Below are 18,598 nucleotides of genomic sequence, written 5' to 3' on the forward strand. Positions count from 1 at the left end.
CACTTCTCAGCAGATTCACAAGGCTAGAGAGGAGGAGGAAAAGATGACCCTGGAGAACTCCATTAATCCATTATATATGCACCCATATCTATTAGAGACACATCTAAGGTAAGTTCCATAGAAGTCTTTCCCTTCTTTAATCATGAGTCAAAGAATGATATTCTACATGCTCTCTTTGTAAGACCCATGCTAGGAATGCATGGAGAACCAGCCACAGGGAAATGTGGGAACTTTGCTCCCTATCTGCCAGGAAGCATATTTTCCTAACCAGTAACCATAGAGGTGAATGACTATTGTATAGAACTCCTTTCATTTTCTTAGCACTGTGCTATGTATTTACATATGGTTATTTCCCATCCATAAATCACTTTGTCAGGTAGGTACTTTTTCTCTCATGATGAAACTGATGCTTGCAATGTTTCAGTATCTTGTCAGAAATCACCTAGCTAGACACTATGGTAAGATTGGAACTCCAAATTGATCTCAAAAATTCCCTATCACCATGTAAGAGATTCTGACATTTATTTGAGTATATATCCTGGCATACCTTTTTAGCAGGTAAGGCTCTAGAACCCCCTTTACACACAGGAAAACTGGGAAGTGATTTGGTAAGTTTGCCCAGGAAGAGACAGAGCTGGGATTGTAATGCTGGTCTCTCTCATTCCAAAATATGCTCTCTGCAGGCAGTATACCTTATACTATGAAGGCCAATTGCCTGGATTCAAAATTCAGGGTGCAGATCTCAGCTCTCTAGCCTGCAAGAAGTTACCTAGCTTCCCTCAGCTTCTCATTATGCATCAGTAGTACTTTTCTCAAATGTGTTTTCTGAGTTAATGAAATCATATTTTACATACCAGATAGATTGGGGCCTGCCAGGTCTTAAATGTACAATTGTTCTTAATATCCTAATGATATAATGGCGATAACAGCAACTCTCTTTCTGAGGTGCTAGAGATAATAGGTCAGTGTTTAAATAAGAAGTTTCTAAGGGTCGCTGTATTGTTATTGAATAGAGACACATGTATGCATGACTAGAGTCACACTTGCACTCCTAACTTGGCTTAGGAAATATGTGATCTCCAACAAATCACTTTCCTAAAGAGCCTTACTTTATCATCAAAATGTAGACATCAGTAAACCACATAGGGTTGTAAATTTTAAGTAAAAAGCATGTCTATAATATTCATCTTATAGTGCTTGGAACATGTGTTCTTCACATGTCAAAAAAGTATCTTCTTCGTCCTTCACAGAACACTGCCTTTTGCTTTCCAAGCAATTGGTCAGAATATTTGAAATCATAGATAACTGTTAGTGTTATCATATGTATTTGATGATTTGAATATCTGAACCTATCTACAGCACATTTTGTTCTTTGAAGTGAATAGTAATGAGACTAACAGAACACAATATGCAATTTTAAGGAAGGATTTTTCCTCAAAATTGAAGTACAAGTTCTACTCAGCTTGTATCTGAAGAGTGAAATCTGAGTATTCAGGAGGGACAATTAAGAAACATTGGTTAACATAATTCAAACGCATGGTGGTCTGAGTTTCTCTAAGTGTTTGAACTCAATTGATCAAATTTCAAAAACACTCCTCTGACTGTGATTAATATGAGTTTTACATATTGACATATGTGTTCTACAGGTAAGGTTGAAAAACCCATGTTACATATGAGAAAACTAAGAACTGATTTACTCAAGTTAACTTTCCCAGGAGGAGTCAGAGCTGGGATTTTATACAGGTTTTTAATTTTTCTTTCTATTAATGAAGAGACTTAGTACTACCAAGAAAGTCCTTATAAGGGGAAAAGAAGAGTCTTTGGGAGGACTCTTCTGTAGCAGAAGTTGAGTTAATAAAGGCTTTCCTTTCCTTGAAACAAGCCCATATCTCATTCCTCAAGAACTGCTGAGCACAGCCATAGAAATAGCTGCCAGAGCCCAGATGTCAAAATGCAGTACAAGAATTGTTCTTTGCTTCAGCGTCTTGCTGGAATAATCAATCCCAGATGTCCTGGAACTCTACTAGTTTTCCGATATGCTCTTGTGTGCTTGCTACCCCACCTCATCCAGGACCTCAGCAACAATACTCACCGGACTTTCCTTGCCAGCAACCTAAATTCTTGACTTTTGAAGTCTCTGAAAAGAAATTGAAGCAGAAAGGGTCTCTTTACATTGCCATGGATTCCAAGGTTAAATGATCAAGGGCCTACCATAAGATCTTAGTGTCTAGAAAAGACATAAAGGCACTCTTATATTTGGAAATAAACCAGGAAGTTGTCTAGTCAAATTGTACCTAATCAAAAATGTACATCAAGTTTTAACCATTAGCATATGAAACTCCTTCTCTGAAGTAGAAACGATAATATATTTAAGATAGATCCTTTCAGGAAGAACAGATATACATGGCCAAATTAAAAACTTAGTTTATAGTAAGTCTGTAATAGAAAGCATGACAAAAAGGATAAGGAATAAATTAGGAAGCAAGAAATATGTGGGTAGAAACTGTGTGTGGGTGTGGCTAGGATACAGGACCTTTAAATAGATGAATGTGGTATCAGCAGGAGGAAAAGAAACCAGGGCAGTCTATGCCAAGCAGCATAGACAAAAGTGTAGTGTTTTGTACTGAGGTGGACACTCAGGGAAGGTACTCTCTCACTAGAGCCTTACCCCTGGCCCCAGATATTTGGTATTTCCAAGGAAGTACAAATAGGCTTTCAGGGGTTATAGTTTAAAGTCCATGCCTAGGAACAGGCTGCAAGAAAACTTGGAAAGAAAAAATTGGGGCCAATCTTTTACAGAACCTTTATGTATTGTATTAGAGAGTTTAGAAATGATTTAGGTGACAGCACCTAATCTATACATTTTGATTAGGAGTGAACAATGGCTAGCTGTCAAATATTAACTCTGACAGCCGTGGGAAGGCAAGATGATACCTGGAGGGAAGTGGGGTGAATGGTTAGGATGCAGATACAATAGCTCAAGCAAATGTTGGGACCCTTGTTTATTTAAAGCCATAGTGGGAGCAATGTATGGAAGGCCAGACGTGATGATGCATGTATTTAATCCCAGCACTTGGAGAGCTGAAGCAGTGGATTTGGTCACACATTCCAGGACAGCTTGGGCTGCATAGTGAGACCGGTCTCAAAATATATATATATAGAAAAGATATTGAGAAATAATTTGGAGTCTGTCAAGACAGACTCCATCAGATAAATGTAAGAGGTAGGAGTCAGATGGCTTTGAAGTGTCTTAATAGGGTGAACATATGCTATTCAAAGAAGTAGTGTTGCAAGAGGAGGCCGTCTTGGAGGATGTGTAGCAAGACTTAGGAGGATGGTGACTTTCATACTGGATGTGTTTTGGTGGAAGTACCTGCCATACATCCACTTCACAATGTCCAGGAAGCTACTGGCTGTTGTAGGAAATAGGCTCTGAAGCTGATAAAATGGATAAGATAACTTATGAAATAAATACTTATGAAACAAGACTTGGCAAACAAGTTTGGAGAACACACACGCTTATTTTGGAAGCAAATACACTGTAGTGATTTGGTAACAGCACTGGGACTCAATTTCAAACTAAGACTTCCTAAGTCTTACTTTATTTATCCACAAAATGAAAATAATAGGCCTCCATTTTAACTATTTAAAGTATGGCAGGCACAGAGCTTCTGTGAAATGTTATTATAATATTATTGTATAATTTATAGAAAGGAAGCAGAATTAGGTGAGTTAAAAAATAGAAAGAAAATGGAAAGTGAAAGTTTTAAAGATGTAGCAATCAGTTCCACTGTTATAAAAGCCACTAAGGAAAGATTTAAAGAAGAGAAACTGCAAGTAGCTAATAAAAAAGATATATATATTTTTTTTTTTTGCCAGTCCTGGGGCTTGAGCTCAGGGCCTGAGCACTGTCCCTGGCTTCTTTTTGCTCCAGGCTAGCACTCTACCACTTGAGCCACAGCACCCCTTCTGGCCATTTTCTATATATGTGGTCCCGGGGAATTGAACCCAGGGCTTCATGTATACGAGGAGAGCACTCTTGCCACTAGGCCATATTCCCAGCCCAAAAGAGATTTCTAATGTCAAACAAAATTAACCAATTTGCAGAATGAAATACCTTTTTTTTGTGTGTGTGCTGGTCCTGAACTCAGGGCCAGGGATCTGTCCTTGAGCCTTTTAGCTCAAGGTTAGTGCTCTATCACTTGAGTCAGAACTCCACTTCCGGCTTTTTGGAGATCAGAGATATGAGTTTCATGGACTTTGGTGCCTGGCTTGCCTTTCAACCACAGTCCTCGAATCTCAGCCCCCTGAGTAGCTAGGATTATTGCCATGAGTCAATGGAGCCTGATTTTAAAATACCATTTTTAGCCTATTGTTTGTGATAATGAAAAATAATACAAGCCCAGCTCTGTCAAAGTATGTATTCTATTTATAGGACTGATTGTTTATTCAACCACCCCTCCCCCAAGTCCTGGGGCTTGGCCGCTGTCCTTGTGCTCCTTTTACTCAAGGCTAGTGCTCTGCCACTTGAGCCACTTCCAGCTTTTTTCTGGGATTAATTGGAGATAACAGTCTCATGGACTTTCCTATCTGGGCTGGCTTTGAAAGTCGATCCCCAGATCTCATCCTCCTGAGTAGCTAGAATTACAGGTGTGAGCCATTTTTGAGGAAGAATGACTGAACCACATGTGTCCTATGACTCTGAAATACTGCTCATAATCTGTCTTTTTATAGTAATTTTTTACTTTATTGTCAAAGTGAAGCACAGTTTCATACGTAAGGCAGTGAATACATTTCTTATCCAACTTGTTACCTCCTCCCTCATTTTTCCTTTTGAGACCTTTCACAAATGTACTCTGGATAAATGGATGAGTAGACAGATGATTGCAGATGTGAGAATGATATCTAAGAGGATATCATATTGGCAAATGGAAAGTCTTCACTTATTAACTAAGTCTTCACTTATTCACTAACATTAGCATTAACTTGGTTACTAGAACAGATTTTGAGATTTCTATTTTCCTCGTACCTAATGATTAAACACCTTCTACTCACTCATTACCTAGCAAAACAGCCCTTTCGTTCTAAAGAGAGATGTGGACTCAGTTTTTTCCAAGTCTGTTTTCTGTAATAAGCATTCAAATTATATATGTGTATATATAATAAGAAATGCAGAGTAAATGAGATTATTCACATAAAGCACTTAGCACCCCCTATCTGATAGAAGTGTTTAATAAATATTTTACCAACTCTACCTTTTAATCCAGTCTTAATGGATTATGCATATATGGGGCACCAATTTATTTTTGCCCTTTTCAGGCATCTTGGAGGCAGTGCATACTGAAAGTTATTGTGATGTAACTTTTTGATAGGTCTTAAGCTATGGAAGCTCTCTCTTAATATCTTTTTTTTTCTCTCTTCACAAGAAGGCAAAGAGCTGGATGCCAGTGGCTCATGCTTATAATACTAGCTACTCAGGAGGCTGAGATCTGAGGATTACAGTTTAAAGCCAACATGGGCATGAAAGTCTGTGGGACTCTTATCTCCAATTAACCAGCAGAGAGCTGGAAGAAGAGATAATGCTCAGCCTTGAGCCAAGCTCCTAAGCCCCTGTCTCAACACACACAGACACACAGACACACACACACAGACAGACACACACACACATACACACACACACACACACACACACACACACACACACACGAAAAAGGAATGAAGATGCTACCAGTTGCATCAACCTATTAGTGTAGCCTTTGGGCCCTGTGAACAAAATGGAACATACTCTTCTGGGATTAGGGGTTGGGAAAAGAGATGGATTGGAAACAGAAATTTGGGGCAATTATATCCAAAGAGAATTGCATCAAGGTCAAACAAAATAGATGATATGTTTAGTAAGTTTTCTATGAGCCAAGCCAGTCTTAGAGGAGAAATTAGTGCTCCATAAACTAGATTTTTTTGCAGGCTGCTGCATTCATATTCTTCCCCTACTATTTATTAGGGGTAGGACAATAGCTACAACATGATACTCAGGTATAGAGAAAAGAAAGCTAAACTATGAGTCAGCACCTCCTGTATGATGCCATTTCTGCCGTAGAAGTTATGTAAGCTTATACATGCTGAGTTCAGCTTCTTCACCTTCATCCCTTCCTTCCACCAACATCTGGTGGGCCCTTACCAGCTGAAGTAAAACACATAAACACGGTCATTCATCCTAAGGTGGGAGCAGCATTCTACTGCAAGATACAAGCATAAACAATAAAAATAGAAAGTATCATTTCTGGAGTAGAAGCCTGGGTGCAGTGAGAGCAAAAAGAGGGAATGTATAGGAGTTGGAAAACATTTCATAAAGCAGGTGACATGTGAGCTATTCTTTGAAGGGCAAGTAAGAATTTGTACAGATGGAAAAGAGAAGCCATTCCAGCAAGAAGGATTTCTGTGCTCAAAGTCACCAAGACATGATGGAGGACAGTGTATGGAAGGAATGGTAAGTACGCTGCTCTGGTACAGGGTCATATTTCCTATGGGCAAGTTATAGAAGGGCAGTTTGGAGGATGTGCAGTGGTTACCTGAGGGAGGGAGTCTGTAGCAGAAACCAGCTCAGGACAATTTAAAATGGGTCAATGAAGCTACAGGCCTTTCTTTCCTGAAGCACTCTCAGGAATTTTGAATATAATAACCTTTCCTATTGGCATGTAGAAAACAAATGTATACAAGAACAGTGTTTTAGATACCTGAATGTTTTAAATGGTCAGTAATTTAAATGTGCACAGAAAACTTTGTGCTATCTTTAGAACTGAAGTAGAGAGACTGAAGTTTGGTTTTGCCCAAAGCAAAGGGTGTAGAAATGTATTTGGACTGAAGGCACACAAATGTTTTTGTAGTCTGGTAAGGAATTTGGGTTCTACTTCAGGACATAATGAAGTCTTTATGAATAATGGACTATCTCTCCAATGAGCTATTTTATCTGATCATAGAAATATGACTTCAACATATTCCTATGAAATAATTGTTCTTTATGATTCATGGTGGTCTAGAGCCACAGCTCTTAAGTAGGGCATGGCTGTATATGTCTATAGTTCTAGTTATCTGGGAATGGAGGCAAGGGGATCATTGGAGCCTACTAGACTAAGGTCATCCTAGAGAACATAGTAACACCCAGTCTCACAACAGTTGTGGAAACAGACAAAGTTAGATTCAAATCTGAGAATGGGATTGTAGAGATTTACCCCTGTTCTAGCTTGGAATCTGGTTTCTTCATCTATGAAGCAGAGATGCGCATAGTGCTATGTCAGTACTACTGTGAGGAGTAAATGAAATGATCTGTGAGAGTTGCACACTAATCAGATTCTAAATAACAGCTACTTTTGTTTCCCTGAAGCTTTTAAACATTTTTCAACTTCTTGTTATACCACCATGCATAAAGGCAAAGGGGATAGGGTTGGTTGGTTTCAAAAGCTAGATGATATGGGAACCATTTTTTTGGGTAACATTTCTATCATGACCTAGAGCTTATCATCCTCTGAAGACAGGTAATATCATAGACAAGAAAGCCTGACAGGGCCACTTGAACCTTGAAGAAGACATTATTCACTGGAACTCAATTGTCCTATTCGTAACCCAAAGGTTTCAAATAAGGGCAACCCTGCCCCCATGTGGTAGGAGTCTAGTAGGCCCAAGGCTGACTTCCAGTTATCCTAGTCTCAGCTTTCTCAGGATTTGCTCACCCGCTTTGAAGAACTTAGAATTGCACTGTCTCTTGGTTTAATGAGGAGAAAATTAAAGTGGCAGATAATTTTCTGTATTTTATGCAGTATAGTAATAGCCAATGAACCAGAGGTTTCAGATTTGCTTACTAATTATCAACAACAAAATTCCCAAGTAGTTACTTCTAACTCTAATCTCACACCTCCAGTATTAGCAAAATATAAAAATTGTGATTGCTAGAACCAGAGACAGCAGGCAGCCTTTTTTTTTTATTACCACTTAAAAGACTTCTATGTCTTAAATCTTTTGTGTTGGTAAGAAACTACTTGAGCCAGGGATAGCAGGGGTATTTCTATAATCTTAGTTCTGAGAAGTCTGAAGCAAGAGGATTGCACGTTAAGGGCCAAACTTGAACTCAGAAAAGCAAAACAGAAAGAAATCTGAAAATCATGAGTGGTATATTAAATAACTGAGGTTCTCAGCCCATGTAGCACCAGCTGTATGATCTGTCAGTTAATCAAAGAAAGCACCTTGGTCTTCTTAGAGAAATCCCAAAACTCTGGTCTCATTTTGGAGACCTGTTAGAAGACTCAGCATTTGGGAGACAGGGTTATGTGGTAGAATAAAAGAGATGTTCGGCACCTCAGGCTGAGAGCAGCCTGGTTGCTAAGATAAAGCAGTTATTGGGTAGGGAAGAACAAACAAAAAAGCAAAACCTAAAAAACAGCATGTTTTTCTCCTTTCCTCTAGGTCTTCTGTTACCAGCAAGGAGAAACACTATGCAAGACAGCCAAGAATAAAGGCAATCTTATTGATAACAAAATTCTAGACCACAAAATGTATTTATCAACATGGACAGCCATGGCAGTGCAAACACAGAGAGGTTCTTACTAAGGACTCTTGAGAATAAAGGTTCACTTAGTAGCAGGACAGGTAACGTATCTAGGCACCCTCAGAAACCACAGCCATATCGCAGAGGAAAAATCATTTAGACATAGGCTTTAAGTTTCTTGTGTCACTGTAATCACATTACTTCCCATTTCTGTTCTGTAATTTTTAATTTTTTAGACCCAATTTTTTTGGGGGGGAGCATTTACTGGGGCCTCATTTATGGTAGGCAAATGTTCTATCACTGAGCTTGAGTTTTAAAAAAATCTCTGCAAAATGTAAGCAGTTTATTGGCAGATGTTTAAGTGTATTATTTAGAAGTGGCTTAAGTCATCATCTCTGAGTTTACTGTAACACTGCCTACTGAGGGATGTCTGATTCTTCTGAGTCATTTGCTCTGGTTGGATTGGTCCTAATGTGTTAGGATCACAAAAGATCTTATTTTATAAATTAGAGAGGCTATAGAAGTTAAGGAGTTTGTGCAAGTTCACACTGATCATTATAAAACAACCTTTTTGAATTGCAGATGATACTTTTGCATGAGGCTATGTGATCACCACATGGGTTTTAAGTCTCATTTTTTAAAAAAAGAATGCTCAAAGATTAAAAAACAACAAAAGAAAAACCTTAGTCCCTGAAAATGGGAAAAAACAACCCTTGAACTGCATGCCTTTTTTGTAGTGCCTTAAGGGACAAAGGGAAAATTTCTTACTTTTGCCATACTTATCTTCCTCAGTTACCTGACTTTATGTAATGAAGCTTACAGACCCCGTGTGTTTCATGCCAACACCCATACCACTCAGCACTCACAGAAATGCACTGTATCTCTTCATTCAAGAAATTACTACCTCGTGTCTGTAAAGCCTGTAAAATGTAATAATCAGCCAGTTCCCAGGGTGTAATAGTGTGAGTAGTGTTCAGCTGTGAGAGAAACAAATACAAACCCAAAAGGTTTGTTTTTCTGAAAAATGTTAAGACCTCCAGACTGTAAACACACACACGACTGTTTATATACACAACAGAATAAAATGTGTAACATTATAAAATAAAAAGATTTAGTATGTCTCTTACTTTTGAATATTGGTTTTTCTTTATAATCCCTGTCAAACTGCTATTTTTTTGAGATTGATTTTTACAATGTTTTGTACAAGTATGGATTATATATGGTATAATTTTAATGTCCTTACACCTGACAAAATAAGATGGCTACCTATAATGGTCTCCAATTTTTAATTTTTTTCCTCAAACACTATTCAAGAGAAGTTTTAGGTTCATAACAAAATTGAGCTGAAGATAACATGCATTATCTCATTCTCAACATCTTCCACCAGTGGTATATTGGTTGATCAATGAACCTAAATTACACATCATAACGAGCAAGTCCTTAGAGTCCATCCTTAGTGTAGTATATGTTTATGTCTCTGAAAAAATACTTGACATCTGTAATCCTGCAATCCTAACTACTCAAAAGGCTCAGATCTGAGGATCAGGGTTCAAAGCCAGACAAGGTAGGAAAATCTGTGAGACTCTTATCTCCAATTAACACTGAGAAAACTGGAAGTGATGCTGTGGCTCAGTGGTAGAGTGCTAGCCTTGAGCAAAAAAGCTCAGGGAGAGTGCCCAGGCCCCAAGTTCAAGCCCCACAACCAACAACAATAACACAAATAATGATGAAAATTAAGGGAAAAAACCCAAAAAACCTGTGACTTTTACCTATTATATCATCCAGACTAGTTTTACTGCCCTGAAAAATGTCTGTGTGTCCACTGGAACTTTTGAGTGAAACCTCAAAGTCTAAGAAATTACACCAGAAATATTCAGAATATAAGCAAACAACAAAGTAAGGGAAACAATGAAGCACAGCAAAGGGGAACTCAATAAAGACACAAATATCCTCACAAAGAATTGAACTGAAACTTGCAAACAAAAACCTCAGTAAGTCAAATAAAAATCTTGTAGAAAGTCTCTCAGTAGCGTGGATCAATGTATCTCACCAAGGTACATTGTATGAATATACAGACATGTCAAAATGAACCCCCCCATAGAACTAATTGATGCTAATAAAAATGTGGGAGGTTTACTGTAATACAATATAAAAATCACATTCTCATAGGAAAATGAGTAGAATCAAGTTTTCTAAATTCAATGGGTAATAATCCAAATTATTTGTATTTTTATATCCAAGCACTAACCAGGCCCTACCCTTCTGCGATCAGACAAGATGGATGTGTTCAGGGGACTGTGGCTGTAGACAAATACTTGATATTTATGGATCTGAGATAATATACATAGTTCTTTTTTTTTTTTTTTTTGGCCAGTCCTGGGGCTTGGTCTCAGGGTCTGAGCACTGTCCCTGGCTTCTTTTTGCCCAAGGCTAGCATTCTGCCACTTGAGCCACAGCGCCACTTCTGGCCATTTTCTGTGTATGTGGTGCTGGGGAATCGAACCCAGGGCTTCATGTGTACGAGGTGAACACTCTTGCCATTAGGCCATATCCCCAGCCCAACATAGTTCTTGAAAATCTTTTGAATTAACTAATAGGCAGGCACTTGGTAAATTTCTCTATCAAGTTGTATAGTTCATTTTCAACATAGTGTCTAGTATCACTGCTGCATTTGTTCACCCTATCTCATAATTTCTGTTTTCCCCCTTGCACTCCCCAAGACATATAAGACAAAAGGTACAGAAATCAAAACCAGCAACAAAGGAGGGAAAAAGAAGAATCAGAATAGCATACAATCCTTTGTTCATATTTCCTGCAGTTAATTTTAATGAACATCATCTTATATGATCAGGGACAGTGTCTGGGCTTTGAGTTCAAGCTCCATGACTGACAAAAAGAAATAAATAAAAGGAATTTTATTAAGAATTCTGTGTATGTTGCTTGCATATAAAAAAGCAGTTGGCTTTTGAATATTAGTATTGTACTTACTACTAAAGTCTTTTGCCACTTTAAAATTTAGTTATTGGTTCCAGAAGTTTTTACATCTTTGGTATTTTTACATCTATGACCATATCATCTGCAAATAAAAATGATTTTATTAAAAATATTGCTGTCTTTGAGTATGAAGGAAAATTGTGGTCCACAAAATGTTGACTATTGTCCTTATGTTTGGATCTTGACATTTATATAAATAAAAATATTTTTGTTCTGTCATCTCATCAACTGGCTTTTTGTCTTTTCTTTTTTGGTATTGGGGACCAAACCCAAGATGTTGCACTTGCTAGGTAAGCGCTTTGCCACTGAGCTACATCCCAGCCATAAAAAAAAATATTTTTATATTTAGTAGTTTCATTTTTTTCTTGAACACATCCTATTGATCACAAACTTTTGTTGTATAGTAGCTAGAAATCTGGAGACTGCCTGGGACTTGAGTCTATCCAGCACTGGCCTTGGGTTACATCGCAGAACTGTACAGGGGCCTGGGAAGGGGCCCTGCAGCAGTGGTGAAGTCCTTCCTGGGATGCAGCACCTGCAACAGTAATCTCCAAGTGCTTCCAGTAATCTTCCAGTGCTCTGGTGCCTAATGGTTCTTAATCATCAGTAGTTTAAGGGACCTTTATCTTTTCCCATGAAGAATGAGCATACCCAAAAGGGTAGTGTATTTTTTTCTACTAGAGAATAAGTTATCAAAACTTGTTCCAGTAAAAAAAAATTACCCAATCTACACAATCCCTTAATAAGTATTTTCCTACACTTCAGTTTGGTCAAGAAACTATTACAGGCAAATGGGGATTTACACTAAGCTCTTACTGAGACACTTGGTGCATCATATAGTTCTAAGAACAACAAAATTTGTCCTGAAGACTATATACTGTTTACAGACCTTTTCAAAAGGCATACTTTACTGTTTGGATTGGTTTGGCAATGCCTCATCATCAGAATGTTTGCACAGAAATCTCATGCAAAAACCATTAACAGTATAATATTGCTGGTTCCACGCCCCCCAGGTTCTGACGAGTTCAGATGATTTATCTGAGCAAAGTGCTTAGAAAGTCTGCTTTAAAACTAGTCTCTCACAATTCAAAATAAAATACTCATACGCTTTGCTTTTTATTAATAGTAAACAAACATTTTAATAGTAAACAAACATTTTACATATGGCTTGATTCAACTTGCAAACTTTAGACTCAATAATATAGCAACTGTTAACCTATAGGGAGCTCATTCTCAACAGACAAGCTAACAAGTCATGAAGACTACTGCTGGCAGAATAAGGCCCCAACCAATCACAAATGCACACCTCAGTACCACAGGGAACACTCAAGACTCAGATTCACAAACCTCATCAGGGCAGCAGTAATATTCCACAAAACATATTTGCCCATCTTCATTTCTAATCATATACTGTAATGAGAGGAATCCTCGGTTATCTGTCCGGATAGATACCTTACAAGATAAGACTAAAGCCTTCGTAGAGGGTTTCAGTAAAGAAATCTTGTATCTGTAGAGGAATAAATAGCAAGCCATTATTCGGACATCTGTAATTTAGTTCTCTCCAAAAATTAGACAAGAACTAATAAAAGAATAAAAACAAATATTTATTTAATTTGCTAGTATTTTCTCCATTAAAAAATATCCTATCTGAAATCCCTAAGTAAATCTAGCACCCTGCCATTCCATTATTTTAAGATGTTCTACATTTTTATTAATAGATTACAAGTTGTGGGTTTTTTTCTTAAATACAAATTTGGTAGTTGACCTCACCTTTATCATCACTGGCAATCTTTATACTAAGAACTGACCTGTTGATCTGAGTCTCACTACAATGAAATGCTTCCATTAAATCCGAATCCTTGGGATAGTCAAGGTGGGAGCTTCCTCCATTTCCAAAAGTAGATAACCTAGAGTAGGAAATGAGCATCATATTTATTCAGCGTTGCAACAATACACAACATTAGGATCCAGATAAACACTTCTTTCAGAACCTCATTCTGGGGTTGAGGGAATGGCTCAAATGGTAGAGCACCTGTTTACCAACTATAGGGCCTTGAATTCAAATCCCATATTGCCAAAAGTAATCCAAGCTTCTTGAGCTGAGGCAGACATATACAATTGCTTACAATATTTTATTTCTTTCTTATGAGACTGGTATTGCTACATAGACCAGACTAGGCTCAAGCTCATGATCTGCCTGCTTCAGCCTCCCAGAGTACCGGGATTGCAGGCATGCACCACCACACCCAAGTATGATATGCTTTATAAACACCATATTCTGGGTTCTAATAGGGTACTTTAGGAATAGAGAACTATTAACAACTGATCAACAGCTTAAAAGTTACATCAGTCTCTAGTTCCCATGCTAATAATGACTTTTCCTCTCAAATCAGATATAGAAGAAAGATGAAGCATAATTGAAGTCAACTGCAAGCCTTGAATCCCATTCTCCATCTTTATTGTGATATCATATAGCTTTTCCGTACTTTAGACTGCTCTTATGGTTTAGACTGGGTTATGGTTTTCCTCACTTGGTAATGGTAATGTCAGTAGTGGTGTTTAGATAATTGTAAATGTTTATATGTTTAGTCTGCAATAATTTATTGAGCATTTGCTGACGGTTTAGCATGTAGGTGGGTAGAACACAATGATCAGTCTTTGATGGTGTTTTCCCCAAGCTGCTCCTCCATTCCCCATCTTTCAGGTGTTGGTTTTCCCTAAGCCTATCTGTTCTTTCTCCTTAAGAGTGGCAGGGAATGTCCAGCCTGTAGGTCCCATGAGGCCCAAATCATCATTTGGTCTGACACTATCAAGGCCACCACAGGCAGGATTCAAAATTCATTAAATCTATGGAGGTTTTTTTTCAAAGTGAAATTTAGTTAACTATATGCTCATACATGATGTCAAAAATATTAAAATGGCATTGGCAGAAAAAAGGACCCCCACTCAGGCAGTCTAAATTTCTAGACTAGCCCAGTCTCTCTAATCTAGCTACTCCTTGGTATTATAGACACCTCACATTTAACACATCCAGAAAAAAAGTTAACTCCCACCTCTCCACACTGTTTCCGTTTCCTCTCCTGCCAGCTCATTTAGAAGGGGATACAGAGAAGCACAGTTTAACGGCCTAAGGGGGAAGGGGGTTGTTGCTTCCTATTTTGATTAACATTGTAATACACCTTGAGCCAAATTTTCATCCAGTTAATGTCATTAGAAAGGCCTGCAATTTTTCTACACACAAAAGAACTTATGTCTGGCACTTTTTATGTACTCGGCTCCTTACTCTTGTATTATTTCTAAGTATTCCAACCAGAAATATTTAGATTCCCTCTCTATAAATGGTTGGTTTCTTTAAGTTGATTATAATCTTGAAAAAAATACCTTACCATTTTATATTTTGTTGGGACAAAGTTACTAAGAGGAGCTTTGTAGTTCTGTTATTGTTTCCTACTGAAAATTGCCCTCCTCTGGGAATCTCACCTGGGCCAGTCCTCCCTGAGTGCTCTAGTACCATTTCCCCAAGTATCTATGAGTGTTATTTTTTGGTTTATTTGGTATTTTTGGTTTATTCCCATGCTATTCCACACATCTCTTTACCTTAACTTTAAGCTATTGCCTCAATAGAATGGATAGGTACACAGGAGGTGGGGAGCACACAGGCTAAGTAATCAAACCATGTATGAGAAGTGTCTACTTCCTTTTTGAACCCTGAAGTAAAAAGAAAAAAATATCATGCAAGAAAATGCATTTCCAGATGTTGAAAGCCAGTATTCCTCAAGATGCAGCCTGATCTACCACAGTAAGAAGTACAGTGATGAACGGGCCTGTTTATAGTGGTTGATATTCCCCAAGTCTATCTTTTACCTCCTTTCCTATCATGGCTCAGGAGACTAGTTTATGGATTAGGATATTGGGCTAATCTACAAACCCAAACTACCTATGAAATCCTAATTAGTGAGTTACTCTTCCTAGGACTTATTTTTTCAATCTATAAAAGTATGAGGTAAGGCTGGTCACTGGTGGCTCAAGCCTTTAATATCCTAGCTAGTCAAGAGGCTGAGATCTGAGAATCATGGTTCAAAGCTAGTCAGGCAGGAAAGTTGGTAAGACTCTTATCACTAACAAACTACTAAAAAAAAAAAAAGAAAGAAGAGAAACTGTGACTCAAAGTGGTAGAGCGCTAGCCTTGAGCAAAAGCAGCTCAGGGACAACACTCAGGTCTTGAGTTCAAACCCCAGGATCAGCACACATACACACAAAAGTATGAGGTAAAAGTAAAAGATGTCTAAAGTTCTGGAAATCCAGGAACCTAGATAATTAAATATTCTGCAACTGAAGCAAGTGAAGTGGGAAGAGAAGCCCAATAGCAATCACATTACCTAGAAGTGTACTCAAGTACCTGAAATATGGCTTCTCAGGAGACATGGTAATCTGGAAAACGTCGCTTGTCATGTCCAACTCAGAAAATGCTTCACGGAGCCCCTCTGACTGCAGAATAACTTTATTAATAACGTTGGTGCTGCTGAAATCAAAATCTAGAGTCTCTTCAGGCTCCTGAGTATTGATTTTGCAGACTGTCACTACTCCTCCTTCTTCCAGAAACAGTATCAAAGGATGACCATAACCTTGGTAGCACATCCTAAGTGCAGTATAAGTCCCTGCAGTGGAAAAAGTCATCCTGGGCTTAAATATTAGCTTTATGAATGCATTCAGCTTCTCCTCAATGTAACACGTAAGATTAAATTCTGCCAAATTTCCAGGATATATTTCTTTATAAGAAAGCATAATTCCAAAAAACTATTGCAAGAAAATTGGGCCCAGAACAATATTAAGTCTCTGAAATAACTTTCAGTTTGCCAGAATACCTCAGAAATAGAATACTGATTCTGTTTGTGTGTGTGTAGATATGTATGTGCATAAATGTAAATATACCCATATATAATTTCAAGATGGAAAATTTGCACGGATTAACATGGTATCTAACTATTGCAGAATAGGCTATGTTATTTCCTGAAGTGATAATATCTGTACTATACTACTAGTGTATTCACTATGATAGGATCTTCACAATTTTTTCTATTGGGAAAGTCTTTATATGCTTTGTTAGATCATATTAAGAACAAAAGAGAGGGACAAAAGGGCATTGCGAATTTTAACATTTCAGTTCACTATAGGAAAAGACTATTTTGCACAAATATTTTTATGTTTTTGCAATCATAGTAAAATGGCTCACCAGGCGTAGAACTTGATCCAAAAATAGATAAACAATCTAAAAGGACAGTGAAATTAATTCGGAAAGTAACAGAGTCTTCCTGAATCGTAAACTCTTGAAATATTTCAGCCTATTAAAAAAGTAAACATGAAAATAGATTTAAGAATAAAACATTAAGATTTTGGATTTCAAAAACTACAATACTAACTCCCTGAGAATAATTTCCAAGTAAAACTGAAGTTTTTTTCAGCCATTATTCAGTGGAACAGCTTAAACAACAGTATTCAACAATTTAATAGTTAAAGCTGTAACTAAGGGGCTGGGAACATGGCCTAGTGGCAAGAATGCTTGCCTTGTACACATGAAGCCCCTGGTTTGATTCCCCAGCACCACATATATAGAAAACGGCCAGAAGTGGCGCTGTCGCTCAAGTGGCAGAGTGCTAGCCTTGAGCATAAAGAAGCCAGGAACAGTGGTCAGGCCCTGAGTCCAAGGCCCAGTACTGGCCAAAAAAAAAAAAAAAAAAAAAAAAAGCTGTAACTGATTTAGGGCATGCAAAATCACTGCATCGCTCTACTCCTGAATCCAAACCTATCTTCCCCTATGACACTCCAGTTTCCTTTTGCTGTTTTCAGTATGGTCAGGATAACTTGAAAGTAAAATAGTTTATCATGGATACCAGTTTTCAATTTATTTTGCAGAACCACATCTTATGTATTTCTCCAACTCTAAACTAATCATCTACACTTTGGTGGTCAACAACTGGAACTGAATCTGAAATCTATCTGAACCCAACAAACATTTCTTGGTAGCAACACACTTTATTACAGCGAGTAAAAGAAAAAGCAACGCTGGGCACCGGTACCTCACGCTTTTAATCCTACTCTGGAGGCTGAGGCCGGAGGATCACGATGATTCAAAGCGAGCCCAGGCAGAAAAGTCAGGGAGATTCTTAACTCCAATAAATAAGCCGGAAGTGGAGCTGTGGCTCCAGTGATAGAGCATTAGCCTTGAGTAAAAGGGCTCAAGGACAGGGCACAGGCCTTGTGTTCAAGCCCCAGGACTCTCATACACACAGAAGAAGAAAAAAGAGGAAATACAGTAAATAATAGATAATAGGAGCGTTCTACCACTTGAGCCACAGCTCAATTTCTGGCTTTCTTTTTTTTGGGGTGTGTGTGTGTGTGTGTGTTTCATTCATTGGAGATACGAGTCTCACGAATTGTTCTGACTCGCTGGAGACAAACTCCCATCCTCAGATCTCAGCCTCCAGAGGAGGTGGGATTACAGGCCCCTGGTTTACCGGGCTCTCTTCTCCAGTATCTCACAAAACAAGGTGGGAAAATAATGTTGCCAGGAGAGGAAGGAAAAAAATTCACACAACGTCTGATACTCTGGAGACTTCTTTTGCCTTCTCAGCCCTTTCAAATTCACTAAACCCGGGGAAGAGTAACAGCGTTAACATATAGTTAGGGTCTTAAAGTCGCCGTGCTCCGCACCTGAATGAAAGCATTCGCTTGGACACACTTGGCGTTTTCCACGGTCACCCGGATTCCGTTTTTGGTGGCGACACAAGTGGCGTGCTCTCGGAAGTGGATGGCTTTGAGGATGGTGGACAGATTCCGGACGTTGTCCAGGGTGGCCACCAAGCAGTACTGCTCCTCCTCCTCCGGGAAGCGCTGGGCCAGGAGAGGCATGTTCCTCCGCACCCGCGGCTCCGCGCGGAACCCGCCGGCCGCCGGGGCCACGCCGCGCTCCCGCACGCCGCCCGACACCTGAGGAGGGAAAACAACCACAAGCTCAACAACCAAGTCCGGGTCCCCCGCGCTGCCGGGTCCCCCGCGCTGCCGGGT

At 38.7% G+C, this 18,598-nt stretch overlaps 1 protein-coding gene across 1 annotated transcript; it reads right to left on the bottom strand.

Annotated features, from left to right (window-relative positions):
* Window positions 1-12,641: 12,641 nt before the first annotated feature.
* Rad1 (RAD1 checkpoint DNA exonuclease) lies at window positions 12,642-18,520 on the bottom strand. The gene is made up of 5 exons (XM_048368221.1): window positions 18,245-18,520; window positions 16,767-16,875; window positions 15,933-16,191; window positions 13,342-13,440; window positions 12,642-13,040 (listed from the first exon to the last, which is right to left on the bottom strand). Exons 1-5 carry the CDS (start codon window positions 18,440-18,442, stop codon window positions 12,860-12,862), a joined length of 846 nt encoding a protein of 281 aa, XP_048224178.1. The 5' UTR covers window positions 18,443-18,520; the 3' UTR covers window positions 12,642-12,859.
* Window positions 18,521-18,598: the final 78 nt, after the last annotated feature.

Source organism: Perognathus longimembris, chromosome 19 (genome assembly GCF_023159225.1).
Source record: "Perognathus longimembris pacificus isolate PPM17 chromosome 19, ASM2315922v1, whole genome shotgun sequence".
Taxonomy (NCBI): domain Eukaryota; kingdom Metazoa; phylum Chordata; class Mammalia; order Rodentia; family Heteromyidae; genus Perognathus; species Perognathus longimembris.